At 39.1% G+C, this 20,879-nt stretch overlaps 1 protein-coding gene across 1 annotated transcript in view; it reads right to left on the bottom strand.

The window, feature by feature from the left end:
* The window catches only part of tsnare1 (T-SNARE Domain Containing 1), a 178,196-nt gene that overhangs the window by 104,902 nt on the left and 52,415 nt on the right, over positions 1–20,879 (bottom strand). Inside the window, exons 4-7 of the mRNA XM_062992089.1 lie at positions 17,694–17,784; positions 16,349–16,423; positions 14,903–14,959; positions 2,821–2,979 (exon numbers count right to left, since the gene is read on the bottom strand). Of these exons, the coding sequence (XP_062848159.1) occupies positions 2,821–2,979; positions 14,903–14,959; positions 16,349–16,423; positions 17,694–17,784 (382 nt within the window). The remainder of the gene's footprint in view (positions 1–2,820; positions 2,980–14,902; positions 14,960–16,348; positions 16,424–17,693; positions 17,785–20,879) is intronic.

Raw genomic sequence — 20,879 nt, 5'->3', positions numbered from 1 at the left:
GTACAGTGTATCACAAAAGTGAGTACACCCCTCACATTTCTGCAGATATTGAAGTATATCTTTTCATGGGACAACACTGACAAAATGACACTTTGACACAATGAAAAGTAGTCTGTGTGCAGCTTATATAACAGTGTAAATTTATTCTTCCCTCAAAATAACTAAATATACAGCCATTAATGTCTAAACCACCGGCAACAAAAGTGAGTACACCCCTAAGAGACTACACCCCTAAATGTCCAAATTGAGCACTGCTTGTCATTTTCCCTCCAAAATGTCATGTGATTTGTTAGTGTTACTAGGTCTCAGGTGTGCATAGGGAGCAGGTGTGTTCAATTTAGTAGTACAGCTCTCACACTCTCTCATACTGGTCACTGAAAGTTCCAACATGGCACCTCATGGCAAAGAACTCTCTGAGGATCTTAAAAGACGAATTGTTGCGCTACATGAAGATGGCCAAGGCTACAAGAAGATTGCCAACACCCTGAAACTGAGCTGCAGCACAGTGGCCAAGATCATCCAGCGTTTTAAAAGAGCAGAGTCCACTCAGAACAGACCTCGCGTTGGTCGTCCAAAGAAGCTGAGTGCACGTGCTCAGCGTCACATCCAACTGCTGTCTTTGAAAGATAGGCGCAGGAGTGCTGTCAGCATTGCTGCAGAGATTGAAAAGGTGGGGGGTCAGCCTGTCAGTGCTCAGACCATACGCCGCACACTACATCAAATTGGTCTGCATGGCTGTCACCCCAGAAGGAAGCCTCTTCTGAAGTCTCTACACAAGAAAGCCCGCAAACAGTTTGCTGAAGACATGTCAACAAAGGACATGGATTACTGGAACCATGTCCTATGGTCTGATGAGACCAAGATTAATTTGTTTGGTTCAGATGGTCTCAAGCATGTGTGGCGGCAATCAGGTGAGGAGTACAAAGATAAGTGTGTCATGCCTACAGTCAAGCATGGTGGTGGGAATGCCATGGTCTGGGGCTGCATGAGTGCAGCAGGTGTTGGGGAGTTACATTTCATTGAGGGACACATGAACTCCAATATGTACTGTGAAATACTGAAGCAGAGCATGATCCCCTCCCTCCGGAAACTGGGTCGCAGGGCAGTGTTCCAGCATGATAATGACCCCAAACACACCTCTAAGACAACCACTGCTTTATTGAAGAGGCTGAGGGTAAAGGTGATGGACTGGCCAAGCATGTCTCCAGACCTAAACCCAATAGAACATCTTTGGGGCATCCTCAAGCGGAAGGTGGAGGAGCGTAAAGTCTCGAATATCCGACAGCTCCGTGATGTCGTCATGGAGGAGTGGAAAAGCATTCCAGTGGCAACCTGTGAAGCTCTGGTAAACTCCATGCCCAGGAGAGTTAAGGCAGTTCTGGGAAATAATGGTGGCCACACAAAATATTGACACTTCAGGAACTTTCACTAAGGGGTGTACTCACTTTTGTTGCCGGTGGTTTAGACATTAATGGCTGTATATTGAGTTATTTTGAGGGAAGAATAAATTTACACTGTTATATAAGCTGCACACAGACTACTTTTCATTGTGTCAAAGTGTCATTTTGTCAGTGTTGTCCCATGAAAAGATATACTTAAATATCTGCAGAAATGTGAGGGGTGTACTCACTTTTGTGATACACTGTATATAGTTTTTGTATGTATGTATGTATGGATGTATGTATTTTTGTATCTACAGTATGTATGTACTTTATGTATGTATTTTTGTATCCATGTATGTATTTTTTTGATAAAAATGCTAGCCTAGTGGGTATGTATGTATTTAGTTTGTATGTATTTTTTTTATCTATTTTCAACAGATAGCCCAAAGCTCTACCCACTAGGCTAGCCCTTTTTTTTATATACATAAATACATGTGCATACATACATGAATACAAAAAAAAACAAAAAAATACATACATATAAAAATAAAGACATACATACAAAAATTATGTACTTACATACATATATACATACATACATTTATACATACAAAAAATATATATATGGATACAAAAACACATACATACACACATACTGTAGAAATCAGATGGCACTAAATTCGAACTATAAGCTCTCTCTGTGTCTCAGACACGACCAGTTACTACTCCTCCCGCCCTCATCATTTCCAACAAATATAAAAGTGCAGAAACTTTGTGAACATCCCTCGTATGTGTGCATGCATGTATTTATTTGTTTAATTTTTGTGTATGTGCTTGTGCCTGAACAAGAAAAAGAAGGAAAAGCTTAAAAAAATGAACCAAACTAAGAAACCAAACCGTGCTAGTTAGTATTCAGCAGCCAGAGCCCCGTAATCACAGGACATGCTCAAGTTCAAAGCAGCTCATTCTGACCCTACCTGCTCTTGCTACCGTCACAGTGCTTTTTTTAAAATGCTCTTGCTCATACATATTAAGATATGGAACAGTAAATTTGGGAAATTGGGGAGTAGTAACATTATAATAAAATAATGATAAAGAATAAAAGAAATGAATAAATGCATGTGAGCTTAATAGCAAAACAGCTATAAAATATGCACCGAAAAAAAATGATGTGGAAAAAAGGAAACAAAATGATCATTTTAAATGATAATAATAGCAACTGGTTTGGTTTTTCTATGTTTAATTTCTGTGTTTGATGTTGTATGCATTCTGAAAAAATACAATAAAATGATAATGATAAAAAGTACAGCTGCTTCTGTGTGATGATTTAATAATAGTATGTGGGTGGTAAGGCAGGACCAGTTAAAACCCTTTTCTGTCGAAATGTCACGTTGGCATTGTAAAGTAACCCTGGCTTCTGTAGCGTCTGAGCACTGACCTCTATCTGCAGCAGAGCTTCTTCTCTTTGGCGCAGAACCTCCACATCTTCCTCGCTGATCTCTGATAAAAATGCTTGCTGTTCATCTCCGTCCGCAGCGTCTGCTGGACTAGCCAACGGACCTTCATCACACAGCTCGCCCAACGGTGTCTGTGCGCTCTGCACAGAACAAGATACACACAGTCAATTACACTAACACAGGGTGATGAAGTATATTTAGAATTACTGTCAATTAAGGTCTAGCTGTTCACACACTTTTTTATTTGTGTTAATCAGGAATTAAACCGTTACTGCTTAATATGTCTTCATATTCTTAGCATCTGTCAGAAAACGAATTGTTGGTATTTGGAAATGTAGTTCATTTTGTGGTTTACTAGTGCGGGATGTATAGGGCCTGGTTACACAAGATAGTTTAACAAATGGGTGTGGTGAAGATTAGCTAAAAATAATCCACCATTATTGTTCGGTAAGCAATTTAGTCACAAATTAGCATTTATTTATTTATTATTTATTAGGATTTTAACTTCATGTTTTACACTTTGGTTACATTCATGACAGAAACTGTAGTTACTCATTACACAAGATTCATCAGTTCACATGTGTAATGTCCAACACATTCATGGACAATTTTGTATCTTCAATTCACATTACTTGCATGTCTTTGGACTGTGGGAGGAAACCAGAGCTCCCGGAGGAAATCCACACAGACAACTCCACCCTGAAAGGACCCGGACCGCTCCACCTGGGAATCAAACCCAGAACCTTCTTGCTGTGAGGCAACGGTGCTACCCAATGAGCCACCGTGCCGCCTCATGAATTAGCATGACTAGCAAACTATATCTAACTTGTAATACAGGAACTTTACGTGGTTTTGCAGTCTTTGAAAGAACAATTTAATATCACAAATTCAACTTTCAGGGCCAAATCAGGCACTATGTGTTCACAACATTTTATATTATTGGTTATTTGCCCTGCCCTTTCAGTCACTAGCTAAGACAATTGTCCAAACAAATATATCTCTTGATATGTTAAATCAGCTATGCAAGAATGTGATGGACCATTCATTTAGTTTATTTATTAGGATTTTAATGTCATGTTTTACACTTTGGTTACATTCATGAAAGAACAGGTAGTTACTTATTACACAAGATTTATCAGTTAAAGTTTTTAATGTCAAACACAGTCATGGACAATTTTGTATCTCCAATTCACCTCACTGCATGTCCTTAAACTGTGGGAGGAAACCCACGCAGACACGGGGAGAACATGCAAACTCCACACAGAAAGGGCCCAGACCACTCCACCTATGAATCAAAACCAGGACCTTCTTGCTGCGAAGCGACAGTGCTACCCACCAATCTTTTAATTACTAGTCCAGTACCTTCAACAACTTCATATCATTAAAATACTCCAATATTAAAAATTATTTTAATTTTAAATGTAATGTAACATTTTCCCTGTTCAAGTGATCAAACAATAAAGTGTGTGTGTAGAATTCGCAGAAACAACAGCCATGTCTATGTTTGTTTTCTGTGGCTGATATACACCTACCAGGCATAGCATTATGACCACTGACAGGTGAAGTGAATAACACTGATTATCTCTTCATCACGGCACCTGTTAGTGGGTGGGATATATTAGGCAGCAAGTGAACATTTTATCCTCAAAGTTGACATGTTAGAAGCAGGAAAAATGAACAAGCGTAAGGATTTGAGCGAGTCTGAGTTTGAGCGAAGGGCCAAATTGTGATGGCTAGACGACTGGGTCAGAGCATCTCCAAAACTGCAGCTGTTGTGGGGTGTTCCTGGTCTGCAGTGGTCAGTATCTATCAAAAGTGGTCCAAGGAAGGAACAGATCTCGATCCAATCAATATCCTGCTAACATCTTGGTGCCAGATACCACAGCACACCTTCAGCGGTCTAGTAAAGTCCATGCCTTGACGGGTTAGGGGGACCAACACAATATTAGGAAGGTGGTCATAATGTTATGCCTGATCGGTGTATTTATTTTTCATTATTTTACCTAGAAATGTTTTGTTAAATCTGACCGTGGAGATTTAAATAAGGTATAATGTAAATTATGGCAAAAATAGAAACTGAATATCACATGATGTTCAAATCAGTAGAAGCTGCATAGCATGCAGTGGGTTATATTAGTTAGGCATAATTTAACATTCAACATGAATAACAGAAAAGATTTCAGTGCCATTTATAAGCACATTCATGCACTGGTGCATGAGGTCCATTAATGCATGGTTTTTATTTAAATCAGTTACATTAGTGATTTTAATAGACTTTTTATTATTTATTATTTTGTAAAAGCAGTCTGTTAGTGGTGCAAAATTGCAGTAAATAAAATACATTTTGGAGTATTGTCTACATAGCTTTATAGCTCTTTTTTGTTTGGCAGAACTCTAGACCTGACCGAAGATCCAATATTTGGAATATGGTCACTGAGGAAGCAGCATGTTGATCTGCAAATGTTATCTAATTGCATATGTATGATACAGAATGCCTGAGGAAAGTTATTGTCAAGACATTCAGTGGATGATTCACTGCTTTCCATTTTCTCCCATCTCAGAATTAGCACAGCTAATAGGCTATATCTCACCCCAGCGCAATGACACTTGCAACAGCTCGCTCTCCTCAGGGCTAACCAGTGGTTTAAAATTCTGCTCTATTTCTATTTCTAATGCACACTTCAATCATTCTATAGTTACTGTACACTGATAACAACCACTGATTCAGTCCACTCAATAACATTCAGCAAACTAGTAGCTCCATCTGAAGTTAAAAGCTCATGATTAAAAAACATACACTATATGATCATGAGCCTGTTGACATCCCTACCCTCCCCCCCCCCCCCCCCCCCCCCAAATAAAAAAAAATAAAGTGGAGTTATAGAGTTGTCAAGTCAAATTTATTTATATAGCGCTTTCTACAATGGACATTGTCTCAAAGCAACTTTACAGAATCCAGGACCAACAGACCAAAAACCCCTACTGAGCAAGCCGAGGGCGACAGTGGCAAGGGAAAACTCCCTTAACCTCCCTGAGACCCGAGCTTTGATTTTTTTCAATGCATTATTTCTATTCCTTTTGTTTTTAACCTTATTAGTTGGGTGGCACGGTGGCTCAGTGGGTAGCACTGTCGCACACTGTCACAGCAAGAAGGTCCTGGGTTCGATCCCCAGATGGGGCGTTCCGGGTCCTTTCTCTGTGGAGTTTGCATGTTGTCGTGTGGGTTTCCCCCGGGTGCTCTGGTTTCCTCCCACAGTCCAAAGACATGCAAGTGAGGTGAAATGGAGAGACACTAAATTGTCCATGACTGTGTTTGATATAACCTGAATCTTGTGTAATGAGTAACTACCGTTTCTGTCATGAATGTAACCAAAGTGTAAAACATAATGTTGAAATCTTAATAAAGAAACAAACAAACTTTATTAGTTTTCTAGTACTTTTGCTACCACTAGATGAGAGACAAAAGTGTCCACTAATGGGGACAATTGGTCTAAGTTTAGCAGGTCAAGGAATAAGGCATAACAAAGCCAAAATGTAATGTCCTCATATGTGACCGCAGGGTCTCAAGAGGTTAAAAATACAGGAAGAAACCTTGAGAGGAACCAGACTCAGCAGGGAACCATCCTTCTTGAGTGGCCTGAAGGATACTTTAAATAAATAGGATTTACACAAATCATACAAACACAAAATTAAATTGAACTTAAAGTTACAACTAGCAGAAAATAATTGGAGTTCTTCATTATTCAGTACAGTCTGTGATAAAGTCCGTTGTAAGTTATGGACTTTTTTGGTGCAAACATGCCAGGTTCCCCTTTCCCAGCAGATCAAAAAGCATTTGTGAGGAAGTGATGTGGGATAAGATGTCAGTGCAATGCTCCAGTTTATCCCAAGGGAGGTCAACAGAGTTAAGATTAGGGGTCTGTGCAGGTCAGAAGAGTAACTAAACACCAAACATTTCATACTGTGTCTTTCTGGCCCTCACTTTTGGCACACTAATGTGCATTATTATCATTTTAATATATACATCTGGTAACTTCACTGTGCTCAAACAAAAAAATAAATAATTTAAAAGTCAAATCATAAAAAAAAACAAAAAAAACAACAACAATAATTGTAATTGCTATACAATGCTGGAGCGCTGGTGGCAAGTTGTAGCCTAGAGGTTAAGGTACTGGACTAGTAATTAGAAGGTTGCTGGTTCAAGCCCCACCACTGCAAGGTTGCTGCTTGAGCAAGGCCCTTAAGCCTTAATTGCTCTTAAAAGCGTCTGCTAAATGTCGAAAATGTAAATGTAATGTAAATGGTGGCAGCGTTTCAACCAAGCAGGTTTTACAATGTCATGGGCTTGGAGGCTGCAAGCAGGAGCTTCTTTCTTACAAAATAGTCAGACCAGAGCAATGTGAAGCTTGTTTGACAGTGGACAGTCCTGTAGTAGTTCTCCTTGTAACCACTAAAGCAATATTCCACTGCAAGAGCTTGGGATCACCCAAATCTGCCCACCTACATCAGCGAGCTTACCAGCATCTATGACTTTCTCCTAATCCACATTATACTGTTACCAACACGAGGCAAAGTAACACCAATATTAGTGTCGTTACTATATTAGCTGTACCTAATAAAGTGCTCAGTGATTGTATAGTTGTTTTAGGGCTGGTTCAACAAATACAACTGGTGAACTGGTTGACAGTAAGAAAAAGGGCAAATTCAGTTTTAAAAGAACAATATGGTTGTTGTTTAACCATGTTCCTTAAATAAATACAATGCTATATTACTCAGTATATGTAAATATGCAATATAGAAAGTAATACCAGGGGGCAATTACTACTGTCAAAAGATCTACATCATGATATTAGTATATATGATACATGACACAATATATGTAAATAAATAAATACACCGATCAGCCATAACATTAAAACCACCTACTTGTTTCTACACACATTTGTCCATTTTATCAGCTCCACTTACCATATAGAAGCACTTTGTAGTTCTACAATTACTGACTGTAGTCCACCTGTTTCTCTGCATGCTTTGTTAGCTCCCTTTCACCCTGGTCTTCAATGGTCAGGACTCTCCCAGGACCACCACAGAGCAGGTATTATTTGGGTGGTGGATCATTCTCAGCACTGCAGTGACACTGACATGGTGGTGGTGTGTTAGTGTGTGTTGTGCTCATATGAGTGGATAAGACAAAGCAGCGCTGATGGAGTTTTTAAACACCTCACTGTCACTGCTGGACTGAGAATAGTCCACCAACCAAAAATATATCCAGCCAACAGCGTCCTGTGACCACTGATGAAGGTCTAGAAGATGACCAACTCAAACAGCAGCAATAGATGAACGACCGTCTCTGACTTTACATCTACAAGGTGGACCAACTAGGTAGGAGTGTCTAATAGAGTGGATAGTGAGTGGACACAGTACTTAAAAACTTCAGCAGCGCTGCTGTGTCTAATCCACTCATACCAGCACAACACACACTAACACACCACCACGTCAGTCACTGCAGTGCTGAGAATGATCCACCACCTAAATAATACCTGACCATTGAAGAACAGGGTGAAAGCAGGCTAGTATGTAGACAAACAGATGGACTACAGTCAGTAATTGTAGAACTACAAAGTGCTTCTATATGGTAAGTGGAGCTGATAAAATGGACAGTGAGTGTAGAAACAAGAAGGTGGTTTTAATGCTATGGCTGATCAGTGTATAATGTATATAAGTAGATAAATTCCAGTTAGATTAAAAGTACTGTAGTCCAAAGGAAAGATAATCAACTAGTGGGTTAGCTACCTTACAGAGAGAGAGAGAGAGAGAGAGAGAGAGAGAGAGAGAGAGAGAGAGAAATAAGATTTAATATGTTTCAGGAAAGTTTGCTCAACCTTATCTGAACCAACCTAAACTTTCCGTCTGGAAATATTTCTGTACAAATTGGAGCTGGTTTGATGAGACGCTCGGAGATTGTCAGTGCTGATACAAAATCTCCTCCTGCTTTGATCTTCAAGTAATAACACTCAAGTAGAGCTCAGCAATCAAGCAGGACTCAAAGAGTAGAGATGCATGCACACATGTGCAATTTATAACCAGTACGTCATTGTTCATCCTCGTATGCCAAATTCAAATGTTGTCTAACAATGCACCTAGATTTGCTTTCACAAAAAAAAGGCATTTCTAGTTTCTCCTGGTACTGCGTGAGTACCAGTGAACATAAGAGTACACAAAAGGAAGATAATCATCACTCAGTTTTTTTAGGGAACCAAGTTAACCTTACCATACAATAAAACATTTACGCCTGCCCACAGAAATCCCAATAAATTACTAAAAGACAGTCTATAAATAGCTACAGGGAGGACACACTTTGCGTTATTGATTGGTATAAGCCATCAGCAGTGGCTTATAGAGAAATATGTATGGAGCTCCCTCCACGGGGCAGCCGTGCTGGCCGAAAGATTGCATTCTGGTCCAGATAGAAAAAGGTTGAATTCAATATCACCACTATGAAACAGTTTACTAATTTACTATGTGCACATCCTTTAGTAAGAGGTGGAATTAAACACTTTCTAGTCCTCCTTGTAAAAATATATTTAACTGCAGTTCGGTATATATACAAATTTTATGAGTTGCCACTGACCCTAAATGTAATGACAATGAATTTTCTTCCCACCTTCAAACGAGCCATTTATTGTCCATAAAGGCGCTCAGCCTGCCGATAGAGCTGAGTTTCAAATTTGTGACTTGGAGATTCAAGCCCTGGTGTGCTAGCATGTTTTACTGCTGCGCTACCCGAGTGTCCTGTAGATGGGATCTTAAACACCTCAGTGTCAATGGACCAGATAATAGTGCTTCAATCAAAAATATAAAGTCAGGGCGCCCAGGTGGTGAAGCGGAATATTCTGATAGCACACCAGCATTGGGATTCTAAACTCTCCAGGTTTAAATCTCAGCTCTGCTACCGGTCAGCTGGGCGCCCCCTAGCCGGCACAATTGGAATTGGAATTGGAATTGCCCACTAAAGTCTGCTGCGCAGGAAAAAGAAACTTGACTAATAAGACAGTGGGGTCTTTGATGCTGTGCAAGGACCCTGGTTAGCACATCAAGGCGCCTGTACAGAAGTGGAGGAAAGCAGAAATCAGCATGTGACTCAGCAAATGGCCACACGTGTAAATCCACCAATGTATAAGAAGGGTGCATAAGAAGGAGTCGGTGGACTGTGCATGTATCAGAGGGAGCGTGTGTCAGCCAGATTTACCCTCCTCAGGCATGAGTCCCCAGCAACGGAAGACTAATTGGCTGTACTAAAAATTACGAGAAAAAGGGAAAAAAATACATCAATAAAATAGACAGAATATTGTGTTGGTCCCTCTTTTGCTGCCAAAACAGCCCTGACCCGTCAAGGCATGGGCTCCACTAGACCTCTGAAGGTGTGGTGTTGTATCTGGCACCAAGATGTTAGCAGCAGATCCTTTAACTCCTGCAAGTTGATCGGACTTGTTTGTCCAGCACATCCCACAGATGCTCGATTGGATTGAGATCTGGGGAATTTGGAGGCCAAGTCAACACCTCAAACTCAATGTTGAGCTCCTCAAACCATTCCTGAACCATTTTTGCTTTGTGGCAGGGCGCATTATCCTGTTGAAAGAGGCCACAGCTATCAGGGAATACCGTTACCATGAAGGGGTGTACACGGTCTGCAACAATGCTTAGGAAGGTGGTACGTGTCAAAGTAATATCCACATGGATAACAGGACCCAAGGTTTCCCAGCAGAACACTGCCCAAAGCATCACACTGCCTCCACCGGCTTGCCTTCTTCCCATAATGCATCCTGGTGCCATGTGTTCCCCAGGTAAGTGACGCATGCACCCAGGCCATCCACGTGATCTAAAAGAAAACGTGATTCATCAGACCAGGCCACCTTCTTCCATTGCTCCGTGGTCCAGTTTCAATGCTCACATGCTCACTGTTGGCGATTTTGGAAGTGGACAGGGGTCAGCATGGGCACCCTGACTGGTCTGCGACTATGCAGCCCCATACGCAACAAACTGTATTGCACTATGTATTCTGACACCTTTCTATCAGAACCAGCATTAACTTTTAGAGCAATCTGAGCTACAGTAGCTCATCTGTTGGATGGGGCCAGCCTTCTCTCCCCAAGCGCATCAATGAGCCATGGCCGCCCATGACCCTATCGCTGGTTTACCACTGTTCCTTCCTTGGACCACGTTTGATAGATACTGACCACAGCAGACCAGGAACACCACACAAGAGCTGCAGTTTTGGAGATGCTCTGACCCTGTCGTCTAGCCATCACAATTTGGCCCTTGTCAAACTCACTCAAATCCTTACGCAAAGCCTTACTGCTTCTAACACATCAACTTTGAGGATAAAAATGATAATGTTTACTTGCTGCCTAATATATCCCACCTACTAACAGGTGCCGTGATGAAGAGATAATCAGTGTTATTCACCTTCACCTGTCAGTAGTCATAATGTTATGCCTGGTCGGTGTCTGTCTGTCTGTCTGTCTGTCTGTTTATCTATCTTTCTAGTAAGTTTAAATAATATTAAAAAAAACCACAACACTGCTGCATACCAGAACAACTTTATACCATATAACTACTCTGATAGCAAGGTCATTGCAGTGCTGATAATGAACTATCACTTAAATAATATACGTACACTGGAGGTCCTTTGGTGTATCTTTTTTAAATAACAGATGAGATAGAGGGGGCTGACAAAATATACAGAGCAATAGACGGGTTAGTAATTATATACCCACTAAGTGCATCCAATTTGCTAGACGCAGCTCATAAGATGGCAAATAAACGCACATCCAAGACGTCTTTAAGCATTAACTGATAGTCCTGCATGGACTGTATGCAAAGTAAACAGCATGTTTCAAAAGCAGCATCTTTATGTCAAGTGTCACAGCTTCAGCGGCAACTCTGTGATGGTTTCACAGCTTGTTTTGGTTTTGTTTGAACTTTTTTAGTTTAATAGAAATGCATATCCTGTTTGATGGCTCATGCTGCTGGAGGTCTATAAAAGAAAGCGACGACTGAAAGCGGGACGTCAGGAGACAGCTACAAGTGACAGAGCTGAGCATTAAAGCAATGACTACAGGCATTACACAGGCACTGTGAAGTGAATAAGAAAAAAAAAAAAAAAAAAGGCCTGAAGTACAACTCCGGGGGAAGAGCGCTTGGATGCCAGTCAGTGTTTGTGTGCTGCCATGTCTACGTTTCAGGTGCATGGAAGCAGAAGAGTTCTGATCTTCAATTTGGAGCGACATCCAAGTTGGAAATGCTTGTGTGTCAGCCCAGCATCTTTTGTCAGTATGCAATATCAAGCCAGATGCCACGCTTGAAGGGATATTACCTTATGGATGTCAGTTCTTATGTACTTCAAACATAAGGTTTTGGCTAGGTGCCACTTGTGAAGTGCCACTGTGCTGCCTCTGATTTCAGAGCCCTCAGTAAATGTCTTATTTGAAGAAATCTCAGATATTGAATTATTCAAGCTGTACTTGTAACTGGGGTGTTGTTCTGGCTAGCACCATGTTCTACACCTTTAGCCTCGGTAATAATAATTTAAAGAGTAGAATTTAAGAGGTCAAAAGAAATTTAGAAAGGAATTTACCAGTTTTTCACAGCCAAATCACAATTCATCCAACTCGGTCAATTAATTTCTCTTTCCCAGTCTGACCGGCATCAAAATCTTTCTCATATAATTAAATACCAGTTACACCAGCCTTTTGGTTTTAACAGTGTAAGCATTCATTGTTTAACTGTAAAAAAAAGTTTCTGAAAGAGTTTTTTACATTTTACATCTTTGACTTTTATTTAGTTGCAGACAGGATGAACCTCAGATATGTTATGTTTTATCTGCTCAACTCCATTTTATTTATTAATAAACATCCATTCCTGCATTTCAGGCCTGCAACACATTCCAAAAAAAGTTGGGACAGTAAAGCATGTAGCACTTTGTAATGCTGCCATTCCTTTTCACCAAACTTAAGATGTTTTGGCACCGAGAATACCAAGTGATTTAGTGTTTCAGCTTTTATTTTGTCCCATTCTTCCTGCAAACACGTCTTAAGATGTACAACAGTACGGGGTCGTCGTTGTCGCATTTTTCGTTTCAAAATTATTCACACATTCTCTATTGGGGACAGGACAGGACTGCCCCCAAGGTTTGCCAAAGTAAACCCTTGCCCATGTGGTTATATCAGCTGATGTTAAGTGGCGGTGCCCTTTGAGGGATTGAAGATCACAAGCGTTCAGGTTAAGCTTGCGCCCTTGGCCTTTGCGGAATCACAATCAGAATCACTTAATTTACGCACTGAAATCCTCCCGATTCCTTGAATCATTTAATGATATTGTACACTGTAGAGGGAGAAATATGCAAATCCCTTCCAATCTTTCTTTGAGGTTCATTGTTTTTAAACATTTCAATGATTTTCTCACACATTTGATGACAAACTGGAGATCCTCTGACCATCTTTGCTCATCAAAGACTTTCCTGGATGGCGCTTTTGTACCAAACCATGATATGTACCCAACCATGATTTTTTTCACCTCATTACTAGCCCTAAATTGCCCCCGTCCCAGCTTTTTTTGGAATGTGTTGCAGGCCTGAAATGCAGGAATGGAGGTACGTATATTAACAAATGAATTAAAGCTGATCAGACAAAATATGAAAGGAACACTGTATTTTTATTTTATTTGCATTTTCCATACTGTCCCAAATTTTTCTGATTTGGGGTTCTGCACACAGTATTTTTTTTTATAATGAGCCTCTACCAAACAGTTGAGATAATCACAAAAATTTTATTTTTCTTAAAACCATCTACAAATATTTTTGAGGTTAACACGTCAACCAATAAGTAGATATGGCCCAAACAAGATTATTTAAATAAAGCTTATTTTTACTCAAGCATTTAGACTCAAAGTAAGCTCAAACAAATAGTTGAGCAGGCCATGAAAGGGTTAAGTCTGGGCTTTGGCTGGGCCACTCAAAGACATACGGACACTTGCTCTTAAGCCACTCGAGGGTCATTGTTGTGTTGAAAGGTGAACTGTGCCCCAAGTCTGAGTTTGTGTGCGCTCTGGAAGATGACAGTGGATCAGGCTGCGTACATTTGCCCCTTTATAGCATGATGCTTCCACCACCATGTTTCAACACAGGGATGGTCACAGTGCTTGCTGTTTATCCCAAAGAGTTAAATTTTTACCTCATTAGATAAGAGAATCATTTTTTCTTTATGTTTTCAGTCTAGTTTATGGAGTGAAAAACTTGTTGGACAGGCAGCTTGGAAATTGTAACTGCATTGCATGAGGTCTTTAGGAGCAGAGCAATACTCTACTGCTAGGATGCTCAATTACCTATTTCATTAATTGTTGGATATCCAATTTTATAAAGTATTAAAATCAACTGACCACTATGTAATATTTTCCAAGAAGGCTTCTTACAAGACTGTGGGAATGTATGTCTGTGGGAATCTGTGCCAATTCAGTCAAAAGATAACAGCATTTGTATGGCTGGGCACTGATGTTGGTCAAGAAAACATCTATTGATTTTCCAGTTCATTCCAAAGCTGTTCAGTGAGACTGAGGTCAGGGCTCTGTGCAGGACTGGAGTTTATTTAAACCAAACTTTTTTTTGGCTTTGTGAACAGGAAGGGGCCATCCCTAAACTGTTGCTAAAAAGTTGAAAGTATATAATTTTCTTTATATAATTGATTTATTACACCTGTTTTGGCTGAAACATTAATTAAAGAATTAGAAGCGGCAGTTTAAACCAAAATACCTGTAAACAATTTGACATAAATGTCCAGATCAGTTTAAGTTCTTAAAATTAGAAGTCAGTGATGTAGATGTTGCACAGAAGTAGAGAATGTTCAGTATTTTCAAAGTGGATTTTACATCTTTTATGCATGCAGGCAGACACGACAGCGGCAGCAGAATCTATATCTCTCAATGTCACAGGTGCATGCACCAAAAAAACAAAGAGCAAGCAAGACTCTTGTAAACTCATGAGAGTTTAAGAATATTGCATCTAATTACCTGTTTCCTCTCTTTTTGTGTTGGAGAAAGCAAAGCTCTTGAACGGTCAGCAATTTTCTGATGAAAAACACAAACGATATTAGTATGCAAATGAAACCGACAGATTGTACAAGCACTCAAGCACAGGCCTATTCTAAATGAATTCTGTTTCTACTTTGAATGAGACGTCTGAGGAACAGCATCAGGTGTTGTCTTTATTAAGTGATCTTATAACAGTGCAGATGTTTTTAGGTGTTTAGACAAAAGAGTTTACAGACACTCATCACTCAATTATCCTGGAAAACCATGGGTGTTAATATGGAGTTGGTCCTGTCTTTGCTGCTTTAACAGTCTTCACATATCTGGAAAGGCTTTCTACCCTATTTGGAACACATAATTGTTCTCGGGGAAGTTTTGTAGTTGAGGACTAACTTAATATTATTATTATTATTATTATTTTTGCATGTTGTCCAAATTAAAAATATATATATTTAAAAAAAATCAAATAAAGCATTCAGGAATCAGATTTCTAGTAAGATTTTATTTATTTATTTTTTCTTTATTGACTGATTGATTTAATTTACTTTCATCTTCTCAAAATTCCAAAAAATCACAAATGAGGGTTCTTCAAAAAAATTCTGCATTTTTTTAAACCCTGTTAGGAATTTCAAAAACAAATTACATCACTTTTCTACATAGTCACCTTCTGATGCATTTCCCCAGCGTCGTACCAACTTTTAAATGCCAGTGATGCAGCGCTGCTTTCACATCATCACAAGAAAATCTTCTTCCCCTTAAAGCTTCTTTGAGGTGGAAATCAGATGGCGCTAAATCCAGACTCTCTCTCAGTCTCTCAGACATGACCATTTACTACTCCTCCCACCCTCACCGTTTCCAATGAAAATATAAAAGTGTGGAAACTTTTTTAAAGATCCCACGTACAGTGGTAGTGCACTTTAAAGCCCTCTAGCCCTCTGAAACTGCACATTATTATCTTAGGGATGTGTCTGGCTGTCTGGCCACGGAAACCCTGAAGCTCTCAAAAATTATTATTATTATCATTATTATTATCATTATTATTATCATTATTATTATCATTATTATCATTATTATCATTGTTATTATTGCTGTTGTTAATGTTTTATAATTTATTTATTTGTTTATTTGTTTTATTTTTTGTGCTTATGTTGCTGTAGAGTTAGTATGGAAGTTCATATTGTATTATCAACCAAGGGCAAAACAATTTCTTGATACAGAAAGATATAGAAATGATATTTCCCAGTGGTCTCATTCTATAAGCGTGTGTTCTTTATCATTGTAGCTGAGCTGTTGTTGCTCTGGATGTTTGCACTGTAAAGTAAAACAGTCACACTTGCCTAGGGAGGCTCAAGCAGAGCATACATTTGGAAAACTGGCATGTTGTTGTTACAGTGTTTATTAATGGAGATTACATGGCTGTATGCTTACCTTTTGCAGGTCACCATAACGCTGTACTGACTCGGACAGCTCTGTCTTCAGCCTTGTCAGACGCAGCCTGTCTTGCTATATAAAGGAAATGAACATAAATTAAATTCTGATGAGACGGCGGTCATATTTCACCATGACATAATTTACTTGTCACTTAGATGATTCGGCTATTCAGATTATTTTATTTTAGTAGCTTCACTTTATTCATTTCATTATTCATTATTGCGGTAAGTTTAAATTGAAGTCTAAATGAATGCTGTCATGACAGAATTCTCAGACAATTTGTGGCTATAGTAGGCAATATTTATGAAATGTAAATTTAAGTGTATTCAGGATTAAAAAAAAAAAACATTTGCCCAAATCTTATGCTAAACTCTGTACCAGGTGTCAAAAATTCAGTCTTTATCACCCATCTTACAAAAATTTTTATTTTTTAAATAATTAAATTCTTACAACCATTTAAATAGATACAAACCCCATTTTCAGAAAAAATGCAGTAGAAATAAAAATCTGTAATTTGTTTATTCTCTCAAATCTTTATATAACATAAAAAGTACATTAAAAAGATATCCAATATTTTTATTATTAAAAGGGCACCCAGGTGGCGCAGTGGGACATTCCGCTAGCACACCGGTGCTGAGATTCTAAACTCCTCTGTTCGAAACTCGGCATTGCCACCGGTCAGCTGGGCGCCATCTGGCGGGCATAATTGGCAGTGCCTGCAGGGAGAGATGACCAGAATATGTGGGTGGGGTCTTCAAACGCTGTGTAAGGACCCTGATTGGCGGATAGAGGTGCCTGTGCAGAGTGCATGGGTGGAAAGGGGCTGGCACGCGGGTCGGAGGAGGTGTGGGACAGAGGGCATGTTTAACACTGTGTAACATCACCTTTCCTATTAATTACACTTGATTACAACTGAGGATACTAATTATTTCAGCTAAAGTGCAATTTCTGCCAATCGTTTCCTAAAACAAGACTGCTGAAGCGTCTGTGGTCACCGTTGTCTGATTCCTCTCTTCATGATGCACCATAGAGATTCAATAAGAGACAGATCTGGAATGCGGTCCTGATCTGCTTTTATCCATTTCTTCAACCTTTTAGTTGAATGTGACCTATAATCTGTACAATTTAACTGATAAACAAATTAAAATATTTTACATGGCTATGGTATTGTCCGATAATAATATTGTCATGAACACTGCATATCCATGGCTTAAAAATACATGTGTAAGTATAACAATGTCACTTTCAGGTCCTACTCTGAACTGAGTGGCTAAATAAATCCAGGACTATAACTAGAAAGATAGATATTGGAAAGAGTTTAGAATTGAAAGCCAGCCGTTACCCGAGAGGAGCCGCTGATGATGTCAGAGAGCTGTTTGATGAGTTGGCTTGTGCTTGTAATGACTTTATTGGTCTGCTGTTGTAAGGTGTGTCTGTGAGAGAGGAAGTGAGAAAAGGAAGAAAATAAGAGTGAGAAGAAGGAAAGTGAGAAAGCGAGAAAGAGGAAAGGAGTTTTGGGACTTGGGAGCTTATAAAGAGAGTCAGGTGATTGCTTATATACCATATATCCAACAGTGTGATTTGTTTTCATTTCTTTTCTTTCCAGGTTAGCTATACATAGACTAGGTTCAGCTGGTTAATTGATATAGACATTGATATTAATGACTGTGAAATTAGAATAAGGATGTGCACTGTGGGATATTCAAGTTGCAGAATTTAGAATAGCAATGCTTGGAATGAATCAACTGATGGGTGTTTTATGCCACAGTCTATACAGTCACATAAATTCTCTGAATCATTAAAATTGCAGTTTATATGAGTTAGCTAAGGCAGCTTGGGAACAGACGATCTCCAAATGAGAAGTAATATAATTTATCCCTGACCCCTACACTGATTGGTTAACTGGTCAGAATGCCCATGCTGACCTGTATCCACCTACAAAAACACCTACAATGGGCATGTAAGCATCAGAACAAGACCATGGAGCAATGTAGGAAGGTGGCCTGGTCCAATTAATATATAATATTTTTTAGATCACACAAACGTGGGACACGTGTACATTGCTTACCTTAGAAGAAGGTACCTTTGAGAATAAGGTAAGCCGACTGAGGCAGTGTGATGCTCAGAGCTGGGAATGTCTGCTGGGAAACTTTTGGTCCTGGCATTTATGTGGATGGTAGTTTGACACGTACCACCTACCTAAACATTGTTTCAGACCAAGTGCACCACTTCATGGTGACAGTATTTCCCAATAGCAGAGTCCTTTCAGCAGAATGTGCCCTACCACATCGAAAATATTGTTCAATAAAGGTTTGAGAAAGATGAAAAACAGTTAACAAGGGTGTTGACTTAGCTTCCAAATTCCCCAGATCTCAATCTGATCAAGCATCTGTGGGATTTGTTGGACAACAAATGTCGCAACTGACAGGACTTGATGCAAATGTCTTGGTGCCAGTACAACAGACCAGTGGTCGCTGTTTTGGTGGCACGATTACGTCCTACAAAATATTAGGTGGTTCTAAAGCCAAGGTTATTTGGTGAAAATAAATCTAAATTGAACAAAATGTATAATTTAAATTAGAAATAAACAGTGAAAAGTAAAAGAAGAGGGTTTATCATTATTCATTCATTTATTTATTAACCTTCAGATGAAGTAAATAACCTAAATACCTTGATGCATTAATCAAGGTCATGTTAGATTGTTATAAAATTGGTGTTGAAAAATTAATCTGGCCTTCTCAGTTTTATCGGTGTAACTCTTCCTAAAATATTTTGGAGAATCAAATTATGTCAGCAAACAGAGAAATTGCATATCAAACAAACAGCAGTGAACTGCACCATCATTGTTTTCCTTACAACACTCCTTAACAACACACTAACACACTAACACACTAACACACTAACACACTAACACAAACACGCGCGCGCGCGCACACACACATATGTAAGGGCAATTTTAGTATCTCCAATTAACCTGACTTTGGGAAAGATGGGACATCTTCGATTACTGGATTAACTATAAAGCAGAAATCCAGGCCTGAATGTGGAAGCCTTACAAAAGCCTTACTGCTGTATACACCTGTACATAGTACTTACTAATGCTGGTATAGTGCTGATTACATTTTTTGCCTTATATGATCAGTGTATTCATGTGCAAGATAATTAAGACCTACACAGATGAAGTCAGAAGTTTTATACATTTTTAAGAGACATACATGCCATTATTGTGTTGGGACTTAAATTATTTCTGAAATCTTTATTCTTTATTAAATAGTAACTTATAACTAATAACTTTATTAAATGCATGCAAGCTAATAAATAAATAAATAAATACACATATATAAATAAAACAAATACAAAATAAATAAAAATATAAATTGATAAATATATAAATAAAAAATATAAAATAAACACAAAATAAATAAATAAATAAATGTTTACAGGTGAAAATGTTCTCTTAGATATTACAAAAACCCTGGAAAATCTGTAGAACATGATGAAACAACTGTGTAAACAATATCAACAAAAGCAAGTGTGTCATATGCCAGAACTAACAGCTAAGAAAACACTGATCCAGGAATTCGCATGCATTTAGTCGTGTTACAGACATGCCCTAAAAAGCCTTCCTTCCACTCCGACCCAACTTTACTGCCCACAGAGTTTAATTAATGCAAAATAATTTGCGTAGTAATGATGCCAATCAAAAAAATCTGAGCCGATCTGGGAACAGCCTGGAAATTAAAGACAATACCAAATTATGAATTCTACATTTCTCATAATAAAGTTCTTCATCTCTATCCCATGCATCATTAAGGTACATGACCACTTTTGTGACGATCGCGACCAAAGCTCATACAGAAGAGTAATTAATAATTTGGTGGTGAAGAAAATGTCATTGTTGCTTAAATTTGTGGCATGGCTCACTATTTCTTTATTAATATTTATGATTTAATAAAGCTAGAGACCTAATACACCGCTAAAAAATAAAGGGAACCCTTAAACATCACCGTATAACACCGAGTCAATTAAACTGTAGGGATTCAATCTGTCCAGTTAGGAAGCAGAAGCGAGTGTGAATCAAGTTCACCTACTTTGGTGCAAGTGAAAGTGACAACAGGTGCACCGGAGAGGCAAAAGCAAGACAACCGCAAAAAGGGAATGGTTTTGCAGGTGGTGGCAACAGACAGTTACTGTCTACTTATGCTTCCTGACTGATTCTTCTTTCATTTTGTCTTTTGCTAGTGTTCTTGTTTTTACTGGTAGCATGAGAGGGTACCTGCAGCCCATTCAGGTTGTACAAATAGTCCAGCTCTTCTAGAATGTCTCAAGAGCATGGAAAAGATACCCAGACACAGGCTGTTACACGAGGAGAGCTGGACAGGGCTGTAGAAGGCCAGCAACCCAGCAGCAAAACCGGTATCTGATCTTCTGTGTGAGGAAGTACAGGAGGAGAACTGCCAAAGCCCTACAAAGTGACCTCCAGTGGACTACTGATGTGCATGAGGGACTCCGTGAGAGTGGTATGAGG

Source organism: Trichomycterus rosablanca, chromosome 3, assembly GCF_030014385.1.
Source record: "Trichomycterus rosablanca isolate fTriRos1 chromosome 3, fTriRos1.hap1, whole genome shotgun sequence".
Taxonomy (NCBI): Eukaryota; Metazoa; Chordata; class Actinopteri; order Siluriformes; family Trichomycteridae; genus Trichomycterus; species Trichomycterus rosablanca.
The sequence above is the reverse complement of the archived record's forward strand: the minus strand, read 5'-3'. Positions and strand labels throughout refer to the sequence as shown.